Raw genomic sequence first — 20,337 nt, 5'->3', positions numbered from 1 at the left:
AAGCAAAGGGCCCTTGCCAGGAAAGAAGAAAAAAGATCCTTACTAACAAGACTTCACAGATATCCCCACGTTTGTACAGAATAATCTGATTTTTGTTGTGTTTTGGTTTTGTTAACAGAAGGAGACACCACTTGCAAATGCTGCGTTTTGGGCTGCAAGGAAAGGAAACTTGGCACTTCTCCAGCTGCTCTTGAACAGCGGGCGTGTGGATGTGGACTGCAAAGACAGTGTAAGGACTTTGTGCATGACAGGAACAGATGATTTGCATCTGTTTGCATAATCTGGTCTAGCGGGAGAGTGGGGAAACTTGACATGAATGCATTATTTTCTTCATATTGAGTGTGCTCAAAAGCAGGAGTCATACAACACGTTACATGGCAATTACACGTTACATAACTGGGACTCCTCTTGCACTTTTATTTTTCTTAAAAAAGCAGTTTGCACACCTTCCAACAGTTTGCAAACTCTCCAACATATTTCAGCAGAAAATTGAGACTCGCTGATCTGGAGTGCTGGGATTCATTTTGCACAGGAGCCACAAACCCTAGCATCCTCTTGTGCTCAAAGTATGGGAACTTTCAATAGTTACTCAGCAGGGATCACAAAACATTTTGCGTGTGCCAAAAGGCCTTCCCTTCTCCATTGAGCAGGTGCAGAGAAATGATATACAGCCTTCAGGATTGCATGGCTTTCTATCATTATATTTTTAAGATAATGAGTTTGTATTTCTTTATGCCCAGCTTGGTTCAACAACTCTTATGGTAGCCTCATTCTATGGTCACAAAGAATGCGTGCGAGAATTGGTGCTGCAAGGAGCTGATATCAACCTTCAGAGAGAGGTATGGTAGAATTCTGAATTTTAAAAGGGATTGCAAGAAAGACTGGGCCAAAATGCAAGATTCATGACCTGTTATATTGTGAGAACTTGTGGCTGTCCGCAGTGAGTGACATACATGAGGTCAGCAAGTTTGGGTCCTGGTTAGTAGATACAGCTAAGGGCCCCCAAAGAGGAGCAATAGGATGTCATAATTCCCCAGTTAGTACGATCAGTTCCTGACGTAATAAGCCACGATATGCATGAGTGTTGTGTACTTGCATACAGTCCCTATGCAAAACAAAAATAAGCCAGGAAACTCAAATTAACCATAGATTTCCATTTCATATAAACCAGGAACAACATCGATGACTTCTAAAGAAGAGGATTCGGAAGTCAACTTTCATTTAATTTAAAGTTGGCTTTTGAATCCTGGCTTATTTGGAATCCACCTTAAGACCCCAGTTTGCACTTAACAGGAAACTCAGATTAACTGTAGCTTCCTGGTTTATTTCTTTGCTTATGGGGAGCTAGCAAGAGCAAAGGGGGTTAACTGGAGGTGTACGAAGGTCATACATAACCTAGCCAATTAAGCCTTGGGTTAAATTGTGTAAATGCAGTCAGTATCTTTGACTGATGACAGGACTCAGAAATGAGTCAGAATAGTGGAGTTGATATTTTGAATTTCCTTGGTTACTTGGTTACTTATCAATCTCTTGCTGTAGGGTTGTCAGCCTCTTATCTGGCTTCTGTACAAGCAGGAGACATCATTTGCCATTAAACAGCAAGCGGTGTGTAGTTCAACTCAGACTTAGCCTGACAATTGGAGGATGCTATTCTCCCAGGATGGTGCTTCCAATCCCCCTCCATCATTATAGCATTTTAATCAACTTTCCTAACAGCCTTTTAAGTGCCTGTCTCAAAAGGACTACAGGATATAGTGACAACCACATCCTCATTTTAACATATCCTGTTCGTATGCACAGCTTTTAATTGCAGCTCTCACTGTTGCTTTTTAAACTCAGAGAAAGTTAATCACCAGTGGAAGTTGACACCTTTTCCATGGTAGGGTGCTCCTCTGTTTTGCATAGCTGTATGACAGGCAGAAATGCAACAGGTGGAGATTTCCTTATCAAAGCATCTCTGCACTGGGAAAAGCTTCCAAACATTAATTTTTCACCTGTCATGCAGATATTAAATGCACAGATACCTTATGAGAAGGAGTGGCAACCTTGATTTGGTGATACCAGAATTCCCTCCAGTAGCAAATAAGTACAGTAGTCTGTCTAGGCCTGCATTAGAATTATTCAGAAACTTAGCATCTTGACACTGTACCAGGAGCCTGGAGTCATTTTTTCCTGATAACAGAGAACAGGTATATGTCTAAAGGATGACACAATTCTCATCTATTTACAAAATATGTGTGTATACCTGTCTTGTTTACCTAAAATTAGGATAGTGGTCCCTTTGATGACATCTACAAATTGCAACATTACCAGATCTACTGGTAGATAATAGGAGTTTTCCTAGATGAATTTAAAGATGGTTAGAATTGCTTTAGAAGTTGCTGGTATGAGGCTTTCATCCAACAAAGCCCTTAATGTATGTGAGCAGCTCCATTATCTCAGTGTACTTAAGCATCTGATAAAGAGAACTAGGAGAATAAAGCTAGCATGTCCACTTGACCTAACTCTGAGAAGCTCGTTTGAAGTATTCCTTCAACAAGAGGAAGGCATAGCAACAGATCTCGCTAAACTTATTTTAATGTATCCCGTTTGATGTACAGATGACCGGTTTGCCATATGGTTGCATGCATGCTTTTGTAGCTAACCACTTGGTAAACACTTTAATGTATTTGTTCCCGGATAACTTGGGATTGTGGTTTAAAACAAACTCTGGATGGTTATAATACATCATCAAATCATGGGTTATGAAACTGGCTTCAGAAGCTCTCCCCACTGCCATGCAGGAGGAGAAAAAGGGAGGGGGAAGCATGCAACCCAACTCATGTGCACATAGCACTAACTAAACCATGGTTTAACATTATGTGTGTACTAGGCCGCTGCCTTCCTTTTCCCTCACAGCTGTGTTACAGAACTTTAACAGGTTCTGTTTTCTCAGTTGTTCTATCCCCAAGCTATGAAAAGTGGTATCTTGAATTTCGACTTTGTTACTCATTTTGAAAGTTTAATATTTTTTTAAAGTGTTGGCTGGGAGTGATGGGAGTTGTAGTCCAATACAACTGGAGGGCAGAATGGTTGGTGAAGGCTGTCCTGAATAGAATCATGTGGGAATGTTTTAATTGAAGATTAACTGCTGCTAGATATGAGAATTTGGAATTGTACATTTCAAGCATTACCAACTTTAAAATAAGGTTTTAAAAGACATTGTTATGTAGATTAAATGAAATGTACTTACATACCTAATCCATGGGCTTTATGTTTCTCTTTTTCAGTCTGGTGCCACTGCCCTGTTCTTTGCTGCACAACAAGGTCACAACGATATCGTGAAGTTTCTCTTTGAGTATGGAGCCTCCACAGAATTTAAAACCAAAGTAAGAGATTGTGCTTGGCTTTAACATGATGGTGAATTTTGGCAGGCAGGGATTTGGCATGGAGAGCACGCGAGAGGCCCATGATATAATTTTGCTTCTTGCCACACAGTTCTCTGGCAGGACATATGTTCGGCTCAGGCTTTTACTGCTCCATTTTCATTGTATGTGTGCTGCTCCATTTCCTAATAATTTTTACTCTTTCCATTGCAAAAGGGCAGAACCAAAGCTGACCAGATTGGTTGTCTCTTTTATGCTACCCAGTGGTGTGAAGTCAAGAAGCAATATCTAAAATGAAAAAAGAAAGAAAGACAGAAAGAGGCAGCTCTGCTTGGAAGTCAAGTTGTATGGAATTTACAGCTGCAGGCATTCAGGCAGCTGAATTTTTTTGAAAAGATGCTGTCATTTCATGTTTAACATGACAGGAGTAGCTACTGTATACCTGCCAAGATAAGACTAAATAACGCATGTGCTTTAGGCTGTCAGATGACCGTGGCCTGAATTGTGAAAGAACTGACTCCTTTCTGTAGTCAATGCCACATGCACAATTGCTTTAGGCAAAATCTGTTTCTTTGTGCTAGCATGAAATCACCTATGGCTCATGCAAAATGCGCTCGTCTCACCTTCACCTTTTCTACTCTTGCGCTATATTCTTCATATTAGGGAAGAGTTGAATGTAGGGCAATTTTCCTGTCAACTTTTGCTGTTGGCCACCTGTTAAAACAATTTCTGACTGAATTTAACTGAACGGAAGCAAACAAAGCACGGAAGTGCACAGATTTGGAAGAGATCTTAGAGTGCTAAGGAAGGACAGATCCACAGAACTGAAGCACCAGTTCCTGTCCTTAGTTTTATGGGACTTAGAGTCTGTGGCTGCATTAGTCTCGGAAACAAGGGTGGTATCCAATTAAGTTTTACTTAGAGTAGACTCATTAAAATTAATGGACCTAACTTAGTCATGTCCGTTAATTTCAGTGGTTCTCCTCAGAGTAAAACTTAGCTAAAGGGCCCCTGACCATCAGGTCCAGTCGTGTCCGACTCTGGGGTTGCGGTGCTCATCTCGCTCTATAGGCCGAGGGAGCCGGCGTTTGTCCGCAGACAGCTTCCGGGTCATGTGGCCAGCATGACAAAGCTGCTTCTGGCGAACCAGAGCAGCGCACGGAAACGCCGTTTACCTTCCCGCCGGAGCGGTCCCTATTTATCTACTTGCACTTTGATGTGCTTTCGAACTGCTAGGTGGGCAGGAGCTGGGACCGAGCAACGGGAGCTCACCCCGTTGCAGGGATTCGAACCGCCAACCTTCTGATCAGCAAGCCCTAGACTCTGTGATTTAACCCACAGCGCCACCTGGGTCCCCTAGCTACATACATACTACCAAATGACAGTATTCCAGCCTAGTGCACAAAACTGTGTTGAACTTGTTTTGTTACATTTATTTACTTCTGGATTCTTTCCCTCACCAAAACCTTATTTTTTATTTCTTTCATACACGTTGGAAACCAAAGCCCAGCTTGAACATCACACAATAATTTAGCATGATGAGAATGAGCCTAGCTGAGCCTTTGGCTCTGCTGCAGTGCAAGGAGGAGTTTGGAAGCTTTTTCTTCATTTCCCCTCCTTTATTAATCACAGCTTGTTGTGTTATCTGAACCTCTCAGATTGTGGTTGATCATAATTATGAAACTGGCTTATTTCAGCAAACTACTGTAGTTAAAGTTAGCTAGGTTTAGAGTCCAGATATAATGTATAAGCAGGAAATTTATCGAACTCTGCACAGAGGACATGCACAAGTTCCCCCTTGCAAACGTTTAGAAGATAAAAAAGCAAGAGAGATGAGAATTGTGGGTATTTCTTTTCAGAACTTAATGTAATATGAAAATCTATAAAAAGTCAGAATGCCAGTGAGAGAGAGGGAAAGAGTGAAAGGGAGCACTCTCTCACATTAAGGCATGCACGGTATTAATGCTATTTATATACCGCTTAATTATCCAAGGTCTTAAGTGGTATACATAAGGATGTAGCCTTCTGCATTCATGTGGGTGGGTAGGTAGTCAGCAGAGATTGGCTTTTGCTTTCCTTCCAGATTGCACAGTAGCATGGCAATGGCAGTATTCTGAAGTAGTGTTATTGGGGTGTGCATGTGGGGGTGGGGGGAGGACTGCAGCAAGGGAACCAGAAAAATTATAGAGCATGCACAGCTCTTTGTAGCACATTGCACTGCATGTTGGTTTGTAAGAAAAAAAGGATTTTGCAATAGCTGAAACAAATTGTCATTATTGTTCGTGAAATGCACAGCATCAGCAATATGATTTCTGCCTTGGCTTTTCTGGTTTGAAAAGATCTCGCATGTGTAACGCCAGCATTATGCAAAAGTCTCTGCTCTGATTTGCTGATGTGCAATTGTGCCAGGATGGTTTTCATTTCTCTGAGTTTCCAGCGTATTTGCCAGAGACAGCGGTGCAGCCTCAATTTCTAATTCACTACAGATGTAGCCAAAATTGTTCCAGAGTTAACATAAACAACTACATCTAGTACAAAAAATTATGAGGAATGTGAAACACCTTCCCTAGGAAGCAGTGCTTGTCATGACTTTTTAGATGAGGAGGAATAGAGAAATGTCTTAAGTGTAGGAATAAGCATTCATCCTGATTTGCCTGCAGGGTGTTTTATACGTTTTTCCAGTTAATCATTTGTTCATTTCACACTTTTCAGTGCCACCTTCCTTTCCAGAAAATGGTCTGTTTCTTTTTTAAAGTGGATTTGTTACAGACCTCAGTACCCCTGTGGAAGCAAGTTGCTCACTGGCAGCTCTCCGTGGTGCTACAACTACCAGCCTTCACCTGTGGGAACTTGGTAGAACATGGGCCAAAACAGCTATTTTCATTGCTGACAGACCAACTGAACTGCTTCCATCTCAGCCAACTTTAAGAGTGGTTTTTACCTCTCCCCATGCTTTTTTCCTTTTGTGTCATGTTTGCATGGAATAACTTCTTTGTAAAATTCATCTGCAAACCATGCTTTGAGGCTTTGCAGCTGGAGAGCTGGATAAAAATGTGTTAAATAAATATACCCCCCCACACACACACATTGCTTACCTCGTTTACGTCTGCCCATCAGTAATGTCACTTTAATTTTCCCTCAGCCAGGCTTCAAATGCCCTGCTAAGAGAAAAAGTAAAAAAGGAAAGAGACTTCCTGGAAATACATAACCAGGGAGCAAGATGGCTCACTTCCTTTGACTTGCTTTCTCTTTTAATTGCGCCTCCCAGTTCCCAACTGCATGATGTGCATAGCTGCCAAGTTTTCCCTTTTCTCGCGAGGAAGCCTATTCAGCATAAGGGAAAATCCCTTTAAAAAAGGGATAACTTGGCAGCTATGGATGTGTGAAAGGGCAGGCCTTACTTCAAGAGACTGATATAGTTTCTTTTTACATGACAACTCATAGAATTGTAGAGTTGGAAGGGACTCTTGAGGATCATCTAGTCCATCTAGTCCAACTGCCTGCAATGCAGGAATACTCAGCTGGCCATACAGGGATCAAACCCGCAATCTTGCCGTTAGTAGCACCATGCTTTAACCAACTGAGCTAGCCCAGTTATCAAAGTGAAATGATGCGAAAATGAATTACAATGCCGTGAAATGATGCATGTCTAAAAAGTGTGTCACCAACATTAAAAGTTTGGAAAGCTCTGGCTTAAATTCTGCCACTGCCGGCAGCTTCCCCTGGCATTATCTGCAGCACTTCCATTTGATTTCTTCATTGCTATTATTGTATCGTATTGAAATACAAGACGTAGGTGGTATTCTACAGCCTTTGTCTTTTTCCCTTCTCTTGTGCCTATTTTGTGCTTTCTTTTTACTCCCCCCCGCCCTTCCAGGATGGAGGCACTGCTCTGTTAGCTGCGTGTCAGTACGGGCACATGAGAGTGGTGGAAACGTTGCTGAAGCATGGTGCCAACGTTCACGATCAGCTTTATGTGAGTTTACTTGAAATTGGCCTTCAGCCATTCTGACCCTCCCTTTCCCCTGGAATGTTCAAGGTTTAAGGAAACCTTTCCGGGATTCATTTTTTCTGTTAATGAGAAAGCAGAGTGCTTTGTAACTGGTGTTTCTGTGCTACTTTACGTGCTGGAAAGGAGTTGGTGGAAAATTCAAAGCTTGCCCAGTATGCCAGCTCCTCCTTACACTTTGAGCCATTCTACACATTACACAGAATGAGAAGGCAAAATTATAAGCTGTACGTGTTTAATATTGCACATGGAGATAGGGAATAATGGAAACTGCCTTTTATGAAGTTTCCCTGCAGAGAGCTCTCTTGTGCACCCAAGCCCAGGAGAGGGGCAGCTGCTTCAAACAGCTCTTTTGAGAAGCTCTTAAAGGCAGCCCTTTATGCAGGAAATGTAATGTGGGGTCTGCCTTTAAGCGCTGTTTGAAGCATCTCACGTACTTCTGCAAGTCGGTGGGTGGCAGCAGGGGAGAGGGTGGTGGAGATTCTCCTCTCCCACCTGTTGCTGCTGCCCACCTGGTCATAGGAGAAGCATGTGTGCTGCTTCAAATAACACTTTTGGATAGGATATGAACTATGTAATGTACTTTAAAGCAATGATTGAAAGTAAGTAGTTCTTAAAACCAAAAATCTGATTAGCTTCTGTTGCTCAGCAGCACTCGCAAAGGACTTCCACAAGAGGCAGACTTCAAATGCACATTTGCTGGAACCATTACTCAGAAGCACCAGGGTTTATTATTTAATCTTTAAATTGATTACATAAAAGACTGGAAGCAGACTAATTAAAGAGCAAGCTTGCTTTTTGTGTTCATCAATGCTGCAGAAATGTATTGATAGTTATGAAAAAGATACTTCAGTATACAGTATAAGCAGTCTTGTGCTTGTGGGCTAATGGAGGAACGGAAGAGTTCAGTGGTTCTGTTAAGAAATCTTTTTTTGCCAGCTTAAAAGCTAATAAAATGTTTTATTTAAAATATTAAGGACGGAGCTACTTCCCTTTTCCTGGCTGCCCAAGGTGGTTACCTGGATTTAATTCGGCTATTGCTGTCTTCTGGAGCAAAGGTCAACCAGCCAAGGCAGGTAATGTTCAGCATTGTTAAGACGCATACAATGTTTTAGTTACCCTCCCTTATTTATTTTTAAGATTGATATTGTCTAGATTTTTCCCTTCATCTACTCATGTGTTAAGACTAACCAGCTGTTCCTTGGTGGCTCCCTACATTCCAGTTATTGGTGTGCCTTTGATATGGAAGTTAATATTTGATCAAATTTGGATACATGTGCTGCTGTTGGGTTTTCTATACAGACTGCCGAGGTTGTAGTTTAACTTCCTCTAATACTTGGCATTTCTGGTTATGCATTCTTACTTAGATTATAGGCATTTCCTTGAATCTGTGCCATGGAACAGTTGAAGGAGGTATGTGTGCCCTGGAATCCTTAGAGGACACAAAAATCAGAAAGTTAGGCAAGAAATTTGTTTTCTCTCTCCAACAAGACCAGAACAGGGGTGGAAAAATCTCAGGCATGTGGACCATATGTGGCCCTCCTGGGCTTTGTCTGGCCCTAAGCCATGCTCCCTGCTCAGGCTGCACCTTTTCACTGACCCTTTTCTGTGCCTTTCATGAGTGCCTTTGCCTGGCTGGAAGGTGTCTGTGAACTGTGGATAATATGCCTGTTGCTTGAACCCTCTGCATGTGTACATGTGAAAAAGCCTGTTCACTTTCAGGGCTCTGGGATGTAACATATCCCCACCCATTTTTGCCTTTGGCCCTGCCCATCACTGGCATGGGGACCAAGGAAGGTTCCCCATGAGGGACTGCAGCCCTTGGGCTCAAAGAGGCTCCCTACTAACAGGAAATGCCAAGTGCCACAGAAATCCGGCTTAAGTCCAGAGCTACCTACTGACTGAACTATATTGCACCAGAGGTTATTTTCCACCAAGAGTAGAGGAAGGTGTAAATGTAGGAAATTGCAGGTTCTGGGTAAGTAGGTTCCTTAAGCATTTACATTCACAGGTCGCTGATAACAAGCATGAACTCAAGTGACGTGGCTTCTCATTTGGTATTTCCAGGCACACAAAGCCACAATTAACTATAGGATGTGTAAAAATCATGTTAGCATCCTGTGTTTCCTTATTCCTATAATATAAGAAGAACCCTCCTGGATCAGGCCAAAGACCCATCTCATCCTGTTCTCACAGGCCAACCAATTCCCCATGGGAAATTCAGAAGCAGGACCTAAGCGCAACAGCACTCTGTTCTCCTGCAGGTTCCAACCACTGAACCATACTGCCTCCGCAAGTGGCGTTAGAACATAGCCATTGTGGCTGGTAACCTCTGATAGCCTTGTTCTCCATTCATTTGTCTACACGTCTTGAAAGCCCTCTAAATCTTGTGGGAATGAATTCCATAGTTTAAATTTGCACTGTGTGTAGAAATTTCTTTTGTCATTATTGAATCTCTTTAACATTCAGCCTCACTTTGATAGACTATATCTGAACTTTTTCCAGTTCTACAGTATCCCTTTTGAGGCTGCTGTCGTTATGCTTTTTTCACTTTGCATCAGCCTATCCACAGGGTTTCAGTTGCTTCTAACAAGAAGTAATTGTTATTGGATACTACCACCTTGAAAAGCAGGGCCCAAAGCAATCTATTCCACAAGTAACCCTGTCACCTCCTCAGTTGCCAGATCTACTGTTGACTCAGAAGGTTATCGCCTAAACTAACAGGTTTACTGCAGCTGACAGTCTTATAAGGTTACTAATTCTAGGAAACACTGACACCTTGTGACACTGAACTTAATTACCTGCGTCAATTTTGCTAGCTGTTAACTTCTAGACTGAGTGTTTACAGGAAATGAGATAAGATAAATCCTGCAGTCCTATACATATCTATTCAGTGGGACTTAGTCCTGGATAGTTGTGTACAGGATTGCATCCTAAGTGCCTTGTTTGGTTCCCACTAAGGTCCATGAACTCCTGCCAACCTAGCAGTTCGAAAGCACGTCAAAGTGCAAGTAGATAAATAGGTACTGCTCTGGTGGGAAGGTAAATGGCATTTCCATGCGCTGCTCTGGTTCGCCAGAAGCGGCTTAGTCATGCTGACCACATGACCCGGAAGCTGTACGCCGGCTCCGTCGGCCAGTGGGATGAGCGCTGCAACCCCCGAGTCGTCCGTGATTGGACCTAATGGTCAGGGGTCCCTTTACCTTTTAAGGTCCATGAAAGCCTTTGCATTTTTTCTTTGTATTAATATTTCCAGTTGTGGCCGGCATCAGTTTGTCTCAGAAGACAGTGGAAGAGTGTGCCTTTGTGGGTAAAGTCAAACTGTTGGAGAGTTACAGTGCCTGCTGTGGCTGCAGAGACATGTTTTATTGCAGGTGGGGCAGATGAATGTGTTTGCTTTTGCTGCTATAGGTGCACCATGGCATTTCTTCTCTCTGTACTCCTCATCACTGAACAGATCAAGAAATAAGCATTTCAAATCTTCCCCAATTCTACCATTTGATATTTAAGAAACCTTGGTGACACCATCCACAAACCAATATTTTTACCAACCCATGGTTGAAAACATACACAAGCTAACCACAAAATTTAGCTGCTGCACAGCATGAACAGCATGAACAAACGCCAGTTCCCTCGGCCTATAGAGCGAGATGAGCGCCGCAACCCCAGAGTCGGACACGACTGGACCTGATGGTCAGGGGCCCCTTTACCTTTATAAGATACAGTGGTACCTCGACATCCGAACAACTCAACTTCTGAAGGTTTCGACTTCCGAAGTCGACAACCCCGGAAGTCTTTTCGCCCTGCGCACACGCTCTGCACCTGCGCAGAAGCGGCGTGCGCGGTCGGTGCATGCACAGAAGCGCGAAATCGTGCTTCGCACATGCGAACCGAAGACTTCGACTTACGAAGACGGCCGTAGAATGGATCGTCTTCGTAATTCGAAGTACCACTGTACAGGTATAAAGATGCTCATTTCTCATCTCGGCAGAATTATATATTCTATGGTTGGAAAACTCTTTGGGTTTTAAAAAAAAGAAGATGCAAGGCTTTTGTAAACTGAATTGGGCACAGGAAGTATAACTCAAGAAGCTCCTCTCCCTCAGCCTTGTTTTTCCACTTCAGCACTGTATTATTTTTGTTTAAAAAGAGTCCTTCAAAAGAATACAGAACTACACTTTATGACCTGATAAGAAACAAAATAGACTCTTGTATGTGGTTGATAGCATTCTGCGTTAAGCTTTATAAGGAACCAGTACTTCCTGCTTCTTAAACTTTGGTATAGCATCTGATAATAATTAAGGCGTCTAAAACAGAGAAAATACTGTTTGTTATACAGAGTACTGTTTTCATCTTATTAAGTTATTGAACATTTCATTTGCACTGTTCAAACATTTATTCAGCTGCAAGGACATGCTGAAATATATAGATTCTGTTTGCCTGTTTGCATTCCCTGAATGCTGAGCTGAACATGATGTCCCTTCTCCAGGGGGAAATGGGTTTTCATCAAGGATTCAAGTTCATTTTGTCCTTGAGTTCCAGCCAGAATCTTGTGGTGAGCTGCCAGAGCTGTTCAGCGTGCTGCCTGTATCAAACTGATTGGTCCTGTTTTGCATGTTATTTCGTCTTCTTAAAGGATGGGACAGCTCCATTGTGGATAGCCTCTCAGATGGGTCATAGTGAGGTAGTGCGAGTGATGCTGCTCCGAGGAGCAGAACGAGATGCTACAAGGAGTGTGAGTAGCTGCCTTTTGTTTTGTTGGCTTTATATTAGAAGAAAAGGAGTCAGCAGTACTCTGGGATATGATGGACAGGGGTAGAGAGCCTGGATGTTGTTGGAGTCCACCTCCCATTAGCTTCAACCAGCATGACCAGTCATCAGAAATTATGAGAGTTGGTGTTTAGCAACCTATGGAGGGCTACATGTTCCCCACTCAGATTCTAGAACATCTCAATGGTGTGCTGTGGCAGTCAACACTGAATGAATGAATTTACTTTATTCAGTCACAGACCAGCATAAACAAAACATTTAAATACAGTAAATAGCATAACAATATGGATCTAAGCAAATAATTATTTAAAAATGGGGGCAAAAACCAACCGTAGATTAAAACATATACATAAAATACTTGATTAAGCATAAATAATGAGTGGATAAAACTAATAGAGGAATTAAAAGGACTTGTTAAACAGCTATAAGGGATGGGGCTTCAATAAAACAGATCTAACAATATGGGTCTTCATTTTAGGACTGATTTGTATCATAGACCACCCTTCGACGAATATCTATCTTGGCAGCGCAGAATCTGGTGACTGAATATGTGACTTCTGGACTTTCGTCCTGTAGTAATAGGGAGATGTTGTGTTGTTCTGAATGCCCAGGGAATTTATATAGGGTGGGCTGGATAAACCTGGCCCAAACGTCTATATAATACTTGCAATAAAGAAGGGCATGTTCCGTTGTTTCCTGCAGTCGACACTGCAGAATAGGTTGGCTAGCATCCCTCTCAATTATCTCTCATTGCAAGGGGCATCTTACAACAGAAGGAACAGCTTCTTCTGTTTCCAAGTTGGAGATGTTTTACAAAACCAGAACACAGAAACAAGAAAAAAGCCAAACCCTTTCCTCTTGGTAATAAAAATGTACAGTAAATTAAACAGTTATCCTTTTTCTCTGAGTGGTCCCTGTCACTATCTGCCATGCTACTAAGAAAGATTTGCTAGGTCAGTAGCGACAAAGATGTAGTGCTCAGATCCACTTGTTTATTTCTTATTTCTTAATAGATTACACAGCACGGCCTTGGCACTGAAGGCAAGTTTGAGGGCTGACGCATTTTGGAGGCTCAGTTTAAGATCAAGGCTAAGCTGGATCCAAAGAACCTCTTAACAAATGTTGCATGCCCAGTAGAGTTATTTTTCTTGAGCCTTCTGTGGTAACTGATGGATTTCATAAGGGTCTGCTGTTCAAAATACTGTAAAGTAAAGCCCACTGGACATACAGTTCACTCAAATGAGTAGAATATAATAGATTAGGATTCTTTATGTTTAGTAAACCACCAACTGCTATTTAAGAAGAAAAATGTGACTGGCTTTCAAGACTCCCAGTCCTTTATCAAGTAAAACAGGTCCAAGCATCTTTTCATGTCCAGGTCCCGTGGTTATCACCAGGTTGCTCCAAGAAGAATGGAAAGCTTCCACCAGCCTTCATTAGCCATTATTATTACTTTTATTATGCACCAGCAGTTCCTGGGGCGGATTACAATTTTAGAATTAAAAACAGTTAAAACAAATGACAATCACATGGAAAAGGGTGGGAAATGACTTCCTGGTTTATGTATCTGTGTGGTGCATACATTTGTGGCTTTCACAATTTCACATTTTTAGGTGTGCCCTTAAAACCTCTTAGTTGTACATCTATAAATGCAATGTGTGTGGCGTTCCTTTTGGCCATAGCAGCCAGCGTGGTGGTGGGGAGCTGCGGACTGCCCTCCTGATACCAGTATTGCAACAGCTGACCTGTTACAGGGTAAAGCAGCAATGGCAAAATTGAGGCTGTGTAGATGCACCAGGGGAAGCACCAGATCTGCCCCAGACTCAATGCTGCCTTGTAACAATGCTGGTGTCAGCAGGGGAACTGGTGCCATAAAAAGAAGGAAGGGGCAGTAGCAATTCTCCTTTTCTCCTCTTTAACCTTACTTAATATTTATTTTGCTGCTGCTTAAGCAGAGGCAAGGCCCTCCGCCTCCCCCCAAGGTCCTACCACGAGTGAAGCATTCTGGGCATGCTGGATGCGAGACTGCCCGTGGCACTGTTATGGTTTGCTGCTGCTGAAGCTCTAAAATTTAGAGGGAAGTTTTACAATAGTAATAAACTTTTTCCTAATAATTTTAGGTAGTAAACTGCAGCAGGGGCACAGGGAGTCTCAGTCATCACTCCTAGAATGCTTTACTCCAAGGAAGGCTTTGCCCTTCAACCTTTCTTGAGTGAGCCAGGGAGCAAGGAGGGGGAGGGCTTCTGGTGGAAGCAAGCATGTTATGCTACATCAGTGAAGGCAAGCCCAAGTTAATAACTACCTGAGCCAGTTGCTTCAGTGTACTGAATTCTAGCTCAGTTCAATAGGACCTATTTCTAGATTAGGTGACTATAGGATCACAGTCTTAGGAATGTTTCAATGACAATATTTTTAAACATTGAAGTCTGCAAAGCTGTGGTATGGGCGTAAGAAAAGCCACTGCCGCTACATGCAGTAAGGGCTTCATGTACAGTAAGGACACTCAAAGCCTGCTTATGGGAGAAATAACATGCTCTAAATGGGCTATAATTAATGGGAGGACCCTTCCCTTATGAATTCTATACAAGGACAAGTCTAAAACAGGACAAATTGTCATCCTCAATTCATGTTTCTTCTTTTTCCTTTCTGTTGTAGGATGGCACAACTGCTTTACTTAAAGCTGCGAACAAAGGATATAGTGATGTTATAGAGGAATTGCTTAAATTCTCTCCTACACTTGGTTTATTGAAGGCAAGTACTGAGAAAATATTTGGGATGCTCAGAACCATAGTTCCCTTGGATGCTGTGGAAGCTCTCACTAATTTCAGTGGGGCTATCACAGAAGATTTCTCAGTTTCACTCAAAATCTTAGGTTATTTCAAATATTTTTCTAATATAGAGATGTTAATGTAAATCAGAGCACGATCCTGGGTCTTTTCTCTATTACATATGCCATGTCTCGAACTCAGGATGGTTAAAGTCTTCTTATGCCCACCCATCTTTTGGAAAGGTTGAAAAAGGCAGCAGCCAGACTCCGCCAGAACCTTTCCTGCATCATTGATAGAGATCTTAGATTTTAAAGTTATGTATTATTATTATTAGCAAATCATCTGCATATAGATATATTTATGTTTTTGTATATACTAGAATGGAACATCAGCTCTCCATGCAGCTGTTCTTGGGGGCAGCGCTAAAGCAGTAGCACTACTCATAGAAGCGGGAGCAGATCCGTTCCTTAGGAACAAGGTAGTGTACTTTTGTTTTAAGATTGTCAGACCTTTGAAACCGAATCTCTTCATAGAAATTCTTATTAATTTTAGCTTGAAGTTTTATATTAGGAACAAATTTTAGCCTGAAGTTTTACATTAAGAACAAAAACAGAGAATAAATTCTCCATGTTGTGTATTTCCATTAGAGGGCAGCACAACTCTTGGGAAAAATTGTTCGCGTCAACCACTTTCATTCAGCAAGGTAATTCTGTAACCTGTTGCAGCAAAATCATCCAAGTGTCAACTCACACCTTTAAAGACTAACAAATCTGTTTGGGTATAAGGTTTTCTGGACATTTCTGTCATTACGGAATTGCACCAACGCTTCTTTTAAATTTACTGGAGCCTCCACGGTATGCTAGAATACAAATCTATGTAGACTTACCAATATAGTATTTTTCCTCTCCAAGGGAGGCCCAAAGTCAATTAATTACAGATCTAGTTTAAATGCTACTGAAGCCTGAATGTAAATTTGAGTGCCAGCTGATCCTGTTCTCATGAGTGCCAAAGGCAATAATCATTATTTTATTGGAAAGAAATCTATAGTCATTCATTCCTGCAGCATAGCATATAGAGCAAGGATGGGGAACGTGGCCTTCCAGATGTTGCTGAACACCAGCTCTGACCATTGCTCATGCTGGCTGGGATTGATGGGAGTTGGAATCCAACAAGGTGTGGGTGGCCACAGGTTCACCATATCGTAGAACCTTTTTGACTCATTTTCTTTCAACTTAAAAGCCAGAAAATGAAAGGCAATAACTTGCACTCCTTACAGCATCTTGATGTGCTCCTTGAAGCAGAATCGCTGCCCTACAGCAGCCCAGGGAAGTCACTAGAATATGATGGGGTAGCTTGCTGAAGACCCCTTTGGATCTGCCCTGGGGATGGGAAATGCAGGGTCCTTCAAATGGCATTGGCCCTAGCCTCAGCCACCATGGTCAGTGGTCAGGGATGTAGTCGAGCAACAACCAGAGGACCATGTTAGCCACCCTAATCTAAGTAATTCCTCACAAGCCTACTTTGAATTATAATCCCTGTTAAACAAGCTTGCTGAAAGGCTCAGTAATACAGCATTGATATAGTTTCTGATGAGAAGTGCATGAGTCCACAGCTGAATGTAGATCAGTGCAGAATGTTGAATGCCAATGCTCCTTTGGGTGATGTTCCTTGAGGTCTGCTGCATGAGAACCAGATGGTGAAAGTCCTTTCTCTGGTTTCCAACCAACTCGTGTCTTGTTTCCAGAAAAATGAACTGCCTTCAGATCTAACAAAAAACGAGTGCATCCTACGGCTCCTGCAGACTAGAGAAAAGCACCGAAAGAGCTAATACAGCTTTGCGTCTCAAGAGAGAGCCAATGAGCCCTGCCCACATTCGCCCTCAAGCAAAGCTAGTTATCCTGCAGAACTGGAAATGTTTTGCTGAGACTCAAGCAACATGCCCCGACTCTTCCTCTTTGAACAGTCAGGATTCTCCATGGAGTGGCACTGCTAAGGTCCTAACACCACTGAACTCACCAGATTTTTGTCTCTGGCTTCAGATGCAGGGAAGACTGGGTCGTTAAGTGACTTTCCTGAATAAGGTCTTCTTCTGTTCCAGAGAAATATTCCTTTGCTGTAGTATTTATCTGTTCCTTGAAGTAAACCTCCTGATCCTTATCAAAAGTTGCACAGGTCTTTTTAGTAGTGCTCTGGCAAGTCCAGTTTGGTCTGAACCCTTCTCAGGATATGCAGGTGGCACAGATGGGGGCACCAGCAGTTTGGTTTCTCATAGTGCTTCAAGCCTTTTATAGCCCATTGGTGTCTTGGTACCAATTAGGCCATTTGCTCACTGGTGTCATGAAGGTTTCTGATAAAAATACGGGATGTTCAGTTACTTGTAGCAGCACTCCCTTGCTAAGGCACACATCACCTGTTATATTGTAGTTGTCACAGTGCAGGGGAGCAGGGTTATCGGGGTGTGTGTGTGTGTGCTTGTGGGAGGGGGTAAGGAAGATGTTGGCAGGGAGGGAGCAAAGCCCAAAGTGGGTGCCACCCCCTTGCGTCTGTCTTCCTGTCTACCCAGTAGGCTGTCAGGAGAGGGTCAGCTTCCTCTTGCTGAATTGAACACCCAAAAGAGAGCTGCTGTGATTAGGCTCAGAGTCACATGCAGCTCTAAGGCTGCCAGCCCCTGTCATGTTGCGATGATATAGCTGTTAGCATTCTTTAATACCAAGGCCCACTTCATAAATTATATTCTTCCTACACACATTAGTATCGAGTGGTGATCTCTAGACAGATTTATTATTGCCTACTTAATGATGCTTTCCATTTATTTATTCAAGACCCATCTATATAGAGATGCTGTCTGTCTGTCTGTCTGTCTGTCTGTCTGTCTGTCTGTCTGTCTGTCTGTCTATCTATCTATCTATCTATCATCTATCTATCTATAGTATCTATCATCTCTCTCTCTCTATCTAATGCCTATCTCATGGAGCTTTGCATCTGTTTGTATATTGCCCTTCATATTATTTATCCAAGTATGGTTTACAATGCATATTAAGTTTTCCTAAATCTAAGAAAAGCATAATGCATGGTTAAGCCCTTACTCAACTGGTTTGTCTACTATTGGATCCCAGAAGGTTTTTGGAACAACGTTGAGCAAGCACAACAATACGCTAGGAAGCCCAACCATGCAGGAAAGGCTAGCAAACACATGTTCTATGCAATTTAAATCAATTTTTGAAGAGTTTTGCTTTCATTCTGGGATGAGATACTTAAAGCAGGCAAAACGATAAATTTTATTTCACATACTAATTATTTAAAATTGCTGCAGGTGTTCAGGATTTCTATGATACTTTAACTGACTGTTAGGGGGAGGGAAGTACGCTACTACTGTATAGGATGGAATAAAGGTCTGTGGCTGGGATTCAACTAAGTTGTTGTGAACAAGCAAAACTCTCTCTCCTCGCCCCCAAATCTGCTCTGGAGGCATAGGGAATCCCAGAGCAGGCTTGGGGGCATGCAGGGAAGGAGAGAGGGCAAAGCCCCATTGTTCCGAGTGAAACTAGCAGTACATTGAAGCCAACCCTATGTGTTCCTGTTAGTCCTTTGGAACATCCCAAGAACAAAGTGAGTAGTGAAAGCCTATTACTCTGTAAAAGAATACAGTTAAGAGTATATTTGTTGGATCAAACCACTGGTCCATCTAGCCCACATAGTGTCCTTTTTCCAACACTGGCCAGCCAAATTTATCCTAGAAACACACGTGACAGCAGCTGTTGTCCACCATTGGTATTCAGTGGCATGCTATCTCTGAACAGCGACATTCTAGTTGGTTAGCTAACAAAATTTACAGAGCACTTCTACAAAAAAACAACAAACCTTTAAGCGGTTCAGGACTGTGTACACATTACTGTTTGCTCTGCATCCCCATTGCTGGTTTTTTAAAGCCGTGTACACACAACATTAGCCACAATTCATATCTATCCTGAAGTTTATTGAGAAATCCCGCTATTTAATGTGTTTTCCTTGAACCATCTTCCATCCAAGCTGAAAACTTAAGGTACAGTCACTTCGCAGTTCAGCTGAGGTGTATGCAGTTGAGAAAGCCATTGCATGCGTGCAGATGATTACTTCCATGAATAGGAGTTCCAAAGAGATTGTTCACTGTGTCCTCTCTGCCCATTTGTGTGGATACACAGCGGGTGACTTAGGAACACATCAAACCTGACTGGTGTGTACGACACCAAACAAAAGCAACTTGAAATGCAGCAGGGAAAACAATCTTGCTGCATTTTAAACTGGTAATGTGTACCTAGCCTACATAAAAGTATACACTATTATAAAGTTTAGCTGTTAAAGCTATTAACCATCAATAGCTTTGTACTGGACTGATTCATTTCTCTATCTGGGTCAGTTGAAAGAATTAGTAGAGACGGTCACCAAGCCTGCAACATATTTTAGGCATGAGAGTCTACCATACAGGTGCTAGAAACATACACAGCATAAATAAATCATCTTTAGTATTTATCAATAAGTGGTGCTTAAAAAAAACCTTGTCTGATAATTTGCAACAGCCTATTTTTCTAGCATAGTCAGGATTGATAACAGGTGCGTTGATAACTCCAGGTGCAATATGACTGAAACATTATCCCAGCTATCAATATAAAGAGACTCTGTTTATTACATATGTATTATAACTTCTTAGTTATAATCCTTTCCCTGTGAACTGCTATGTTAATATGCCACTTCTTGCTAGTTATAACTACTGTAGGTGCCAACCATTGAGGGTCTTGTGTGCTTCTCTAATTTGTTAGAAGTCATGCTACTCAGTTGCTTGTGTCAGAGTGGACATATTTTCAGTGCTAAGGGAAATAAATAGGCATACCATTTGCAAAGGCGGCAGGCTCAAAATTCAGCTGGAATATTTCACTGTTACCTTGGTAAATAATAATGTTTAAAAGACCCACTTTGCTGTTGCTCAACATTATTGAGTCATTTTGACGTATGCTGTAGACTTCAAGGATCATAGCTATTGCAAAACAAAAAGTCTGATCTATAGGAGGAAGGGAAAGAAGTGGTGAAGCAGGGCTCTAATGAACTGCAAACACAGAATGCACTTTTCTAATAATATGCTGTTGATGGTGGTTTTTAAAAAGTGTTTTGGAGCACTATGCTTAGCACTTAGCAAGCTGCTTGTGTGACTTACCATTAATACTGTGATACATAGTTTAATGTTATGGGGTTTTGTTTTGCTTATGTTTGTGTCTGGGTTCATTCTCCTTTAAAAGCTGCTGAATTAACGCCTCTTGCCCTCCCATTTACCTTTGGGATTTTGCCAGGGGTGGTGAGGGTGCCAGGATTGCTGAAAATATCAGATTTTATTTCCCCAGCCAGCAGGTATGCCAATGCTTAACACTGGTTTGGAAGGAAGATTTGTCTACTG

At 42.0% G+C, this 20,337-nt stretch overlaps 1 protein-coding gene across 4 annotated transcripts in view; it reads left to right on the top strand.

The window, feature by feature from the left end:
• ANKRD29 (ankyrin repeat domain 29) overlaps positions 1-17,075 on the top strand; it is a 40,352-nt gene extending 23,277 nt beyond the window's left edge. For 2 of the 4 annotated variants that reach the window (XM_088676309.1, XM_035125888.3), the window contains exons 2-10: positions 119-229; positions 741-839; positions 3,270-3,368; positions 7,243-7,341; positions 8,352-8,450; positions 12,011-12,109; positions 14,800-14,895; positions 15,292-15,390; positions 16,657-17,075. In XM_088676309.1, the coding sequence (XP_088532435.1) occupies positions 119-229; positions 741-839; positions 3,270-3,368; positions 7,243-7,341; positions 8,352-8,450; positions 12,011-12,109; positions 14,800-14,895; positions 15,292-15,390; positions 16,657-16,740 (885 nt within the window). In that variant the 3' untranslated portion in view covers positions 16,741-17,075. The remainder of the gene's footprint in view (positions 1-118; positions 230-740; positions 840-3,269; positions 3,369-7,242; positions 7,342-8,351; positions 8,451-12,010; positions 12,110-14,799; positions 14,896-15,291; positions 15,391-16,656) is intronic. The other 2 variants (XM_088676310.1, XM_088676311.1) reach the window with 2 other exon arrangements.
• The last annotated feature ends 3,262 nt before the right edge of the window (positions 17,076-20,337 follow it).

Source organism: Zootoca vivipara, chromosome 8 (genome assembly GCF_965207765.1).
Source record: "Zootoca vivipara chromosome 8, rZooViv2.hap1.1, whole genome shotgun sequence".
Lineage (NCBI taxonomy): Eukaryota > Metazoa > Chordata > Lepidosauria > Squamata > Lacertidae > Zootoca > Zootoca vivipara.
Note: the sequence above shows the minus strand (reverse complement) of the source record. Positions and strands in the feature narration are given on the sequence as shown.